This window comes from Colias philodice, chromosome 25 (assembly GCF_061535455.1).
Source record: "Colias philodice isolate Cphi_HAF_F1 chromosome 25, ilColPhil1 Martin Lab GWU primary, whole genome shotgun sequence".
NCBI lineage: Eukaryota > Metazoa > Arthropoda > Insecta > Lepidoptera > Pieridae > Colias > Colias philodice.
Window position 1 is genome coordinate 6,399,819 of NC_143110.1, and position 12,134 is coordinate 6,411,952.

At 31.8% G+C, this 12,134-nt stretch overlaps 2 protein-coding genes across 4 annotated transcripts in view; one reads left to right on the forward strand and one right to left on the reverse strand.

Moving 5' to 3' along the window:
- The window catches only part of LOC149477453 (uncharacterized), a 24,767-nt gene continuing 12,633 nt past the window's right edge, over window positions 1–12,134 (reverse strand). For 2 of the 3 annotated variants that reach the window (XM_089710944.1, XM_089710945.1), the window contains 4 exons: window positions 10,210–10,279; window positions 6,703–6,777; window positions 3,411–3,447; window positions 1–2,971 (listed from right to left, as the gene is read on the reverse strand). In XM_089710944.1, the coding sequence (XP_089567070.1) occupies window positions 270–2,971; window positions 3,411–3,447; window positions 6,703–6,777; window positions 10,210–10,279 (2,884 nt within the window). In that variant the 3' untranslated portion in view covers window positions 1–269. Of the gene's footprint in view, window positions 2,972–3,410; window positions 3,448–6,702; window positions 6,778–7,461; window positions 7,964–10,209; window positions 10,280–12,134 lie in introns of those variants that run through there. The other variant, XM_089710943.1, reaches the window with a different exon arrangement.
- The window catches only part of iav (transient receptor potential cation channel subfamily V iav), a 24,295-nt gene continuing 22,844 nt past the window's right edge, over window positions 10,684–12,134 (forward strand). The window contains exons 1-3 of the mRNA XM_089710941.1: window positions 10,684–10,816; window positions 11,268–11,422; window positions 11,928–12,068. Of these exons, the coding sequence (XP_089567067.1) occupies window positions 10,684–10,816; window positions 11,268–11,422; window positions 11,928–12,068 (429 nt within the window). The remainder of the gene's footprint in view (window positions 10,817–11,267; window positions 11,423–11,927; window positions 12,069–12,134) is intronic.

Here is a 12,134-nt window from a genome sequence, read left to right on the forward strand (position 1 = left end):
TTTTATGTCGCGAAAATATTTTAATATTTTCGCGACATAAAAGTACTTTCTTTTCATAAAAAGTACTTTCATGTACTTTTTTTAAAAAGTACATAAAAGTACTTTCTTTTTCATAAAAGTAGCCAATCAAAGCACATTATTCACTTGGTACTTATATTTTTTTTTATGTTTACATAAATTGAAACATTTTCATAGGGAATTTAAATAAACATACATTGTATATCCATGAAAATTTATAACAAATAATGAAAACTTAACGAACGCTTATGTTATGAATTTGAATCTACTGATTTTCTCTTTACCCTTTTCTTCTGTGTATAAGTTTCAATACTATTATTTTTACACGAAACGGAATCGGAATCTCTATTTTTATCACCATCATCTTCGTTTTCATTCATTTTTTCATTAGTGATTTTATTGCTTTGAACCTTTGACGAGTCATTTTCTAAATCCGAAACCGAGGGTCTCAAAATCCAAGAAAACGAGATTTCCTCCTCCAAATCTAATGGATTTGAATTATTTTTTCCTTTGTCAACTTTCCCTTCATCATCAGTTTGTGTAAATGAATCAGATTGTGATGTATTGGTTTCATTCAAAGAAAATACGTTACTGATCTTTGGTAGCGTGTTGTCATCCTTCCTAAAGTCGAACTGTTGCTTGTAACATTGAAAATCTTCGGTGTAAGCATAACAATCTCTGCGCAACCACTGTTCAAAATATTGGTATTTATCGAACAATTTAGGTTTTTTGATAGTAGATGATTTTGAGGGCTGTGGTTTCTGTTGCTTTTGAGGTTGAGGTGTGGTCTGCTGTACAGCCTTTGTGCATTTCAACGATTCAAACAAATTATATTGTTTAACATATAGTTGTATTTTCTGTAGGAGTTTTTGTATGATTCGTATTTCGATATCCGAGAAAGGGGGTAGCGTACTCGAAAACAGGGCTGAAAGTGAACCGTCTGGTTTCATCCTTAGTTGTATCTCGTTTAAATTATCAAGCAACATATTTAATTTAGTTTCAGTAATTTGGTTTGCGACCACAAATTTTTTTAACTCTTCGATAATATTCTTCATAAGTTTCGGCAATGTTTTAAGATGTATCGTTATTACTTTTTCGTTATCCTGTATAGGTGGAATCGACCGTAATATTGGAGCATCCTTATCGTTAGGGACCGTCGTCGGGCGAGGTCTCTCTAGCTCATCTCTCAGAAGAGATTGCTCATCTGCTGTAGTAACATTTGGTACGCTGCTGGAAGATTCGTATTGCGTAGCTTCGCCATCACTTCCATCACCAACTTCTGCTATGTCAGAGAACACATCCTCATTATCGCTTTTATCAAAAGTTATTGACTCACTTTCACAAGCTAAATTCACTTCACAGGGATCTTTTTCCGATTTAGTAAGCATGAAATCTCCACTTTCTTGGGAGACGGTTTTATTCGAATCTTGACTATTATCATCGACATAAATTTTTAGTGGGATTTTTCGCGGAACATAAAACTCGTCTTCGTGAACATGCCTGTTCTCTTCAGTTAAATGCTTCAGACCTTTTTTAGAGTGTTCAAGAGTCAACGGAAGGAAACGCATTATGTTTAATGGAATTTCACGGATTTGTTTTACCTCATTGGCTTTACGTTCTTCTTCACATTTTACACATATTTTTGGTAGATGTTCACCATTGCGTATCAAATAATTGATGCTTTGCATTGAGACATTTAAATCAGATAACTTTTTAACATTTTCTTTGTACATATGTAAACAGCAGTTTATTATATTGAGAACCGATTGGGACAATGAAATATTATTATCTGATTGAGTATTTATTATGTGGTCAGAAATAATATCCCCTTGTGTATTGACTTCATAAATTTTATTTTTTAGATGTAACGTATTTACACCTTCACTATTATTATTTATTACATGTATAACAATATGTGTTATTTCACAAGGTGGCCTACTAGATTCCAATGTGGGAGGCCTATCGTTGTTCTTATTTCCATTATAATGCATAGCTTTTTGTATCAAAGGGCTCATAGAGTCTAGATAGTTCGCTGTACATTCCTTAACACCGTCATTTAGCAAACATTTGGGTGTATATATTTGCGCGGAAATAGATAAATCACTTATGGTTTTTCGACAACAACAATCACATTTTCCGAATGTACAGTGATGAACGGGTTTCAAGAATTTCAAAGTATCTCCATCAACCATGGGCCAAAGAGTTTTTACTAGAGATTTTCTAGAGAACCAGCAACAAATATTTACAAATAATGCTTCTGGATGATCAATATTGCATTCTCTACGCAATACTTCCTTCAAATGTTCATTTTTATCTAACGTAACTTTATTATACTCAATTATTTCACTGTTATCGTTAATTCTATACAATTCTGCTATTCTCTTTCTAATATTATGAAATACTACAACAATATTGCGGTCTAATATTCTATTTCTTACTGCTTTTATCAAATCGTTATGCTCTTGGTGGATTCGACATGCTAGTGTTGAAACTTTTGACTTGCTATGATCGTTATCAGGTGGACTATCTGTTTTTTCCTCGGACACATCAATAAATTCAACGTCAAGTGTTTCACTTTTAACATCAACCCTATCATCATCAACAATAACAATATTATTTTCATTATAAATGGCATTATTTGAAACACTGTTTATAGCTTGTTTGTTATTGTTTACTGTAACTTTAGTATGGATATATTCTGTATCTTTGATATATATGTTTTCTGTAAGTATATCAATTTTCTTTCTCGTTTTTCTCTTTACAGTTCCTTTAAATGTTGGTTTACTCTTAATTTCTACTGCTTTACAGAATTTTCGAACACTCAGCTCGGGTAGGGGTGACATGTGTTCTAATCGGGTGGTATATACAATGGGAACTCTGTTAGCGTCCAGATAATTGTATAATACTGGACCATTTGAAAAGGGACTCGTTTTTTTCTTTACTTTTGAAGAATCTGTAAACGAAATTACATTGTTATTACTATTTTTATAGACATTTTGTATTTTGAATGTAAACATCTTAATATATATAAATCTCGTGTCACAATGTTTGTCCTCAATGGACTCCTAAACCACTTAACCGATTATAATAAAATTCGCACACCATGTGCAGTTCGATCCAACTTGAGAGATAGGATAGGTTTTATCCCGGATCTCCCACGGGAAAGGGAACTATGCGGGGTTTTATCTGAAAACGCGGGCGAAGCCGCTTGCGGAAAGCTAGTTATATAAAATTTATCTGTGCAATTAATCGGTTCAAATATAAAATCCAAATGTGAGACATGCTGGTTGATGCTTTAAAATTTTTTAATTTTACTATTAAAGAAACCACAATAAAATAACATATTAGATATTATGACAATAATAATAGAAAATAATTTAAGACCATCTTACTTAGTTCTGCTATAGAGATTTCATCTTCACTCGATTCCTGAGAACAAAAACAATTTATATATGTTACAAATTAGTTATGCAACAATATACCTACATAATGTATGTTATAGCTGTCAATCATAGATGCTTGTTTTAGTTATAAAAATTATTGATTTTCATACACAAAGAAATAAAGTCATTATGCAAACAAATATAAAAATGAATCCCTAATTCCCATGGTCATGGCATGCTTAAAAAATTTACCGATTTCGATAATGCTTTCTATAATGTGTTCTTTAATTTCAGGCAAAGGATGTTAAGAAAGATTGAGAAAATTTAATGAATTTTACACTTCACGGGTTTGACAATTCAAAAATAATATCTTTCGGGACAGCTAGTATTAAATATTAAATTAAACACATACCGACATCATAGTTTGCTTAAAATCAAAAAATCTACTAACACAGTAGCTAATAACTACTTATAAAGATATTAACTACCCCTGTTAGTAACCTAGCAACCAAATAACAGGGAGAAGAAATTGTTTTGGTCTCTTATCATTAATTATTCTATTAGAAACGTCTGGAAATTACTTTCGAAATTCCAAATACTAATTGACATGGTGTATATAAAAAGAAAACAAATATTTTCGAGTCCAGTGTTTGAATATGGTGTAATACAGTAAATATATTAGAATCATGGAGTTTGAGAATTAAACAGGTAAGTGAGTCTTTACACATATGTATTACATTACTATAACAATAAAATTAAAAGAATAGTAATAACAGTCTCTATAAGAATTTAAAGTATTCCTATACCTTTTCCCGATTCCAAATGGGTAGTGATAAAATGTTAATTACTTGTACATACAAATCTATAGTAGTGATTAATACCTAAAGGAAATATTATACATAGTTTTTAATTGGCAAGATTATTTGATCACAAGGAATGTCTGTTATTTATAACTATTTCATCAAATCTATGTTACATTGCAGTATGTGCACTGTGTTAAATTTTATCAGTAAGTGATCCACTCATCCAAGTCTCGATCAATGTAATATAGGCCAGTAGAAATCGACACTAAAAAACCCTAAATTCGCAAAGCACGATGTAGATTTGAATTTTTGGTATGTTGTTTGGATCAGTTAGGGTGATGTAAATCCCAATTTGCAACTTCGAAAAAGTTGTGCTCGCTGCGCACCACGTGATAAACTGCGAAAATTTTGGACTTTTTTCACTTTTTGCTCTAAAAGTCATAAACTATGCGTTTCCGACAAGTATGATTCAGTACATAAATTAAGGTTATTAAATTTGCAACAATTTAAGCCTAACCGCAGCTCTCTAAACCTTATAACGACTAAACTGTGGCCATTCGAAGATGGTTGATTTTTCCGGAAATATTGAAATTTTTAGTTTTGCTCCCGTTTGAACCAAAATATTGGCAAAAACCGCTCGTTCTATGAGAAAGTCGTATAATAAAGTTGTAGTGCATTTAATTTTCTTTCATTAGAGCATAGAACAAAGTCTGTGAGACAAATAGTTCACTCACAATATCTGAAAAACAAAAGGAAGGTAGAAATAGATTTTTAAAGAATTGAAACTGAGGGCATATAAAATCATAAAAAGGATAATACTTTTTCATTTGCAGGATAGGTTATTAACAAATTTACAAAGATAATTAAATTTGCAACAATTTAAGCCTAACCGCAGCTCTCTAAACCTTATAACAACTAAGCTGTGGCCTTTCAAAGATAATCAGTTTTTCCCGAAATTTTCAAATTTTTAGTTTTGCTCCCGTTTGAACCAAAATATTGGCAAAACCGCTCGTTCTATGAGAAGGTCATAAAATAAAGTTGTAGAAAATTTAATTTTGTTAATTACCTATCCTGCAAATGAAAAAGTATTATCCTTTTTATGATTTTATATGCCCTCAGTTTCAATTCTTTAAAAATCTATTTCTACCTTCTTTTTGTTTTTCAGATATTGTGAGTGAACTATTTGTCTCACAGACTTTGTTCTATGCTCTAATGAAAGAAAATTAAATGCACTACAACTTTATTATACGACCTTCTCAAAGAACGAGCGGTTTTTGCCAATATTTTGCTTCAAACGGGAGCAAAACTAAAAATTTCAATATTTCGGGAAAAATGAACCATCTTCGAATGGCCACAGTTTAGTCGCTATAAGATTTAGAGAGCTTTAATTAGGCTTAAATTGTTGCAAATTTAATAACCTTAATTTATGTACTGAATGATACTTGTCGGAAACGCATAGTTTATGACTTTTAGAGCAAAAAGCAAAAAAAGTCCAAAATTTTCGCAGTTTATTATTTGCGTATAATCTTTTTTCCTACTTTCCCAAATTTTGTAATTTTGTTAATTACCTATCCTGCAAATGAAAAAGTATTATTCTTTTTATGATTTTATATGCTCTCAGTTTCAATTCTTTAAAAATCTATTTCTACCTTCTTTTTGTTTTTCAGATATTGTGTGTGAAATATTTGTCTCACAGACTTTGTTCTATGCTCTTATGAAAGAAAATTAAATGCACTACAACTTTATTATACGAACTTCTCATAGAACGAGCGGTTTTTGCCAATATTTTGGTTCAAACGGGAGCAAAACTAAAAATTTCAATATTTCCGGAAAAATGAACCATCTTCGAATGGCCACAGTTTAGTCGTTATAAGGTTTAGAGAGCTGCGGTTAGGCTTAAATTGTTGCAAATTTAATAACCTTAATTTATGTTCTGAATCATACTTGTCGGAAACGCATAGTTTATGACTTTTAGAGCAAAAAGTGAAAAAAGTCCAAAATTTTCGCAGTTTATCACGTGGTGCGCAGCGAGCACAACTTTTTCGAAGTTGCAAATTGGGATTTACATCACCCTAACTGATCCAAACAACATACCAAAAATTCAAATCTACATCGTGCTTTGCGAATTTAATGTTAATTTCCACTGGCCTAATAAAAAAAAAGAAATTGATAAAAATATATTTATTTATCAAAAAGGGACTTGAATGTATTTGTGTTTGTTTGAAATAGATAGGATCAAAAACAACTGGATTTATTTTAAAATTCACCAACTAAGCTACATTATTTGATATGTTACTTTCACTTTATTAAAAAAAAAAAATGTTCACATCACATCTTGTACAGACTTATTTGATACTAGCTGTGCCCCGCAGTTTCACTCGCATTGCTCCGATCCTGTTGGTCTTAGTGTGATGATATACAGCCTATAGCCTTCTTTGATAAATAGGCTATTAAGTATAGATTATTTATTAAATCGTATTGTATTACTAAATACTTACATTGCCCTCAGAATTACTATCAATTGGTTCAGCCCTTGATATATTAAATATGGCCTCATGTGTTGTATTCATGTCCTGAAAGAAAACGTAAGGAAATAATCTCAATAATTAATTTCCAAATACATATATAAAAATGAATCCCTATTTCCTTTAACCACATGACTTGTGAACAGCTGGACTTATTTTGTTATTGCTTTTTTTTGTGATCGGTTTTGTCACAAGTATTTTATGAAAGAAAAACTTAATAAAATTTTGCCAAAAAATCTTAACACAATTTACAGTTTGTGCGAAAACAGGACATCTGTGGGGTCAGGTATGAATAAGAAATAGCTTTCCTTAGAATCATTAAATTTTATGACTGTTTTCATTACTTACAGAAAACTTTTAATTATATTATTTTATTTATACACAAGAAAAGACAATTAATAGCCAATCGAAGATTATACATTTATTAACAAATTCCCTCTAAAGTGACCGAGTTTATTGTAAATTTTTTTAAATCATTACAATTTGAGGTAATATACTGTCTGAATTCTCATGTAAAGCATGTGTCCCTGCAGAGGGAACGTAAATTGTCTGTGTTAGATCGAATATTCAAAGGGGAAACAGCTTGAAAATCATATAACAAAGAGTAAAAAAGCAATTAGAAAATATTGACTTAAAATAAAAATTGTTGGACCGAAGGACTGATATTTAGTTTATCTGTACAGTTGAAAGATTCGTTAATACACTAATTTACATGATTATCATTAGCCTTACCACATTTTCAAGACGCCTGCTACGCAACAAAGAATTTATTATTATGAATTTATTAAGTCTAAACAACACGGTCAACTTTTCAATTATATCTCCGTAGGTGCCATTGGATTCATCAAAGCATATAGCAATAAGTTTGTCCCTTTTTCTTTCAGCTTCTTGGGCTGTTTTTGTCTCAAAATAAATTTGACGATAATATATTTGGAGAACAGCTTTTAACTTGGGCGGTGGACGTTTAGGGTACTTTTTTTTAAATAATTCGAGCGCACGTTGAATGCTTTTGCACTTTTTAATACAATATATTACGTAGTTTTTGAAAACACTCATTTTAGAAGGTTTATTTAATGAAAAACTAATATGCTATTTTAAACAACGCACGACATCCCACAAAATATTAGAATTTAGCGTTGTCAATAACATTTGACAAATAACCAATTGACAATGACACTACACTAGTGACAGTTCAATTCTGACATAATTTTAGTGAAATTTATCTCTCGATTCCATAGACAAAAAATAATTTGTATTATACATACAGGATGTCCCAATAGACCGGGAGATATTGACACAAAATTTCGAGTCATTTGTAATAGGATGGCGGTTCTACAGGGGTCTTAGTACGCAATGACAAAAAGAAAAATGATGGTGTGAACGCTGGTACCGGTGGCTAAGTCGCGTGGGCGTTAGTCGAACTCGTCGGAAAAATAGCGAAAGTCAAACGATTTGTAACAGTATAGCACTTATTTTTCCTGTAAGTTTGAGGATCAACGAATATAAATACAAAATTTCAAAGATCTAGGTGTTGGAAATCTTCACTTATATAAATTATAGTAGAGCCATTTTAATAGGCAACATTTGACAGTTCAACAAAATTCAACAACGTAACCTAGTAACGACGAGATAGAATAACATGATATTTCGTTTTGTTAGAACTGCACATTTGCTTATAGTCCGGGATACATCGCCCATTTTTGCAAGTGATTACTATCAAGCTAATTTTTCGTGAGTAGCTTTATTTTGATGAGATGCCCAATAATTTCATGTATGAAACTCTCGATTGTGGTAGCTACCAGAGGAAACAAGGATAAAATATTTTGATTTGATGGTTCTCAAATATTAATTACTAACTGAATGTTTTTTTTTGTTCAATCTCAAGATAATTATTTAAATTATTCGAAAAAATATTTGTCCTACAAAATCTATGGTTTGATCAAAGAGTCCCCCTTTCCAATGTGTATCGATAACGAAGTCATCATAAATGATTAGTAACCAGCTGATTTTTTTATTTTCACTTATTTAATACTTATATAATTCAACAGACATATTGTCCTACAAATTGCGTAATAAATATTTGAGAACCGTCAAATCAAAAATTTTTATCCTTGTTACCTCTGTAAGCTACCACAATCGAGAGTTTTGACATTATTGGGCATCTCATCTGAAATTATTGGGCATCTCATCAAAATAAAGCTACTCACGAAAAATTAGCTTGATAGTAATCACTTGCAAAAATGGGCGATGTATCCCGGACTATTAACTTTTTTCAATTACGATTACATATTTATAATAATAATGACCAATACAAGTAATTTTAAGATTTGATTTTACTGATAAACCATTCTCAACATAATAAACAATTTCTGATTTAAAGAACTGATGTCGCTACAATTTTGTGTCAATAAACCATTTTTTTTTATAAATACCAGAGACGTTACTCTAAAAATCGAAATCTGACATCTAGAACCGAATGCATTGATTACTTGTGAATAAAAATCACCATAACTTAATAAATGCGTTGTTTTTTTTTAATAATGTATTATACTTCTCTTATTTTGTTCCCTAAATTTACGAAAGAAAGTATATTACTGGGACAGGGATTCGCCTGATGAATTTTAAAATTGGCATGTGTTTCAAGTTCGATTGACAAATGTTTCAAGTCCGTATCGATTAATTTACTTTAATCGATGTTTTTAAGCAGGTTACCTCTCTTCGAAGATAAAATTGATAGACGTCAAATGTTGCCTATTAAATTGGCTTGACTATAATAATAAATTAATTTTTCAAGTATGACAGCACTTTTTCCCCCTACTAGATTACTACGCATAAAGGCAAATAATTTACCTATCGCCGAATACCATGAGATTTTTATATTTTATATGGTGACGCGATTTATTACGGTAGATGCTTGCTAATCTTGATAGACATTTAAGTATGGTAACATTTTCCTCAAACGGTAGATCTTTGAATGTCGAATAAAAAAATTAAATGCCAAGAAATATAAATTTACCCATTATGTTCACAAAGGCCGTGACGCCTGCCTTATAGCCTGGCGTAATTTTTGAAGTGAAAACTTAACTTTTTTTTAGCCCTTATATTCCATGCGAAGACGGATACCATTCCAAAATATCAAACATGCTGAACGTTATTAATCAAGTTTTCACTTCTGCCGGCACTCCCGGAGTGCAACCCGTCTTTTTTTTATGAGTATGAGTATGATGACCACAATATTATGATGTCTAACATTGTGCCATGAGAATTTTATATGTATAGAAATTATCTGACCCATTAAATGTTGTTCTGATTCGCACAGACTCGATAATGCACACAAAATTTCGTAATTTATTAACAAAAAAAAATTAACGTAAGTAGTTAACTACATAATAAATTTCTAAATGCAAATTAATTAGTAGTAGTCGATGATTAATAAATAACTAACAAATACCTAAGTTATAACTATAATTTAATACATACTTCAGAAGCATTTTCAGTTTTGATAAGGTTTTCGTCGGTTGAACGAGATATATGTTGCATCAAACGAATCCTGCAAACAAAATAGCATAAATATAATTGCAAAGATTATATTCTGATATAAATCTAACATATATTATAATTAATACCTATAGACTAATGAATATTGTGTTAAAAATCTGACTAAACCGAATAAACAGTTTCTTTTATTTATTTATTTCATTTAGTGAGATACATTTTTGAAATCATCTCGTCGAGCCTTTTAACTTGATTTCCCACTCGATAGGGTTTGACAAAAAAATTAAATCAATGCGATAATTACGTATAGTAGATGAGCTGATTCTATGACGTGTGGATATTTAGGTACTCGAGGGTCACGGGTACAACAAACTACGGATTTTAGGAAATTCCTTCCCTTCCCATTGAAGTAGGTATAAATAGTATTACTGATAATGACATAATGCCTTTCACAGTAAAATGGGAACAACGCTGGGTAAACTATGTTCGTCGTCGAGCGTGCCTGCAGTGGGATCGGTGCTAGATAGGGTCATATCGCAGCCCAGTAGTGAGGATCATACCGTGCTGTATAAGCTGGCAGACTATAAGAAAGGTATTTTGATTTGTTTTATTGGTAAAGTATCTGTAACTTTATCTGTAGCTATACTAAATCTATACTAATATTATAAAGAGGAAAGGTTTGTATGTATGTATGTATGTATGGTTTTCACGCATAAACTACAGGACCGATTTTGATGAAATTTGGCACAGATAATCTTTAGACCCTGAGAAAGAACATAGGCTACCTTTTATTGCGAAATATGTACCACGGGCGAAGCCGGGGCAGACCGCTAGTAGTTAATAAAGTTATAAAAAAAACAATGAAATTATTGTTTTATCAGCGATCCTTGATATTATTAATATGCTTTGTTAACATTGGGTAAAGACTAAAGATACATAATTATATTATATCGTTTTACGAGACTACGCAAATAATGCGGATTTAAAATGAAGTAATTTTTATTCTGCAACAAAAAATTCTCATCCCAATGAAACATTATCAGGTGGAATACTTCTAGAGACGTACACAAAAGGTGGTATGTCAGCCGCGGAGAAGTTGATCCGCGAAGAATTCGCGGGCTACATGTACGCGGGCGGACGGGGCCGGGTGATCAACAGAGCTGAGTATTTGCGGTGGAAGTTTCGAGAACAGGAACAGGTTATACGCTTGTTAATTAATATGTTATTAAAATGCTTTATGAATAAGATTTTTTAAAGAATAGAAAAAAAATCGATCACGAGGCGGAATACGAAACCGCGTCTTTCACCTTGCCATGCCGCGGCCGGGGCGACGCCTGACTATAGTAGTACAAACTTAATATTTGGAAAATTTTATTTCTATTAATAACTACAACAAAAATTATGATTTACAGACTACTGTAATTATCTCTTACTCGTATGAAATCGAAATCAAATCTAAACAGAATCGACTCAGAAATTTGCCACAATAAAAATGTACTGCTCAGGATGACAGTGTTGCCACTTTTTAAAATTTTGGAATGTCTTTTTTAGTCTGGATTATTAAGACCACTAGCATATTTTATGATATTATTAAACTTTATCGATATTGCGTTCCTTTTGATCATGACGATTATGATTTCTTGTTCAAACTATGTTCCATTGTCTATTTATTGATATTTTTCTCCATATATCCGAATATTCAGGTAGTTCTTCCAATCGAAGCGTCGCTATCCCCACACGACCCTTTAGCGAAATGGGAGGACCATACCGCATGCTGGCAGATGAGTTACAGGGGGGCGCTCGGAGAGTCTCTGTTACATGTTCTGATTATATGCGATACTAAGGTTGGTTGAATATTTTAACGTTACGTACGTATACTGTGGCGTATAAATTTTATTATATTTTTAAGC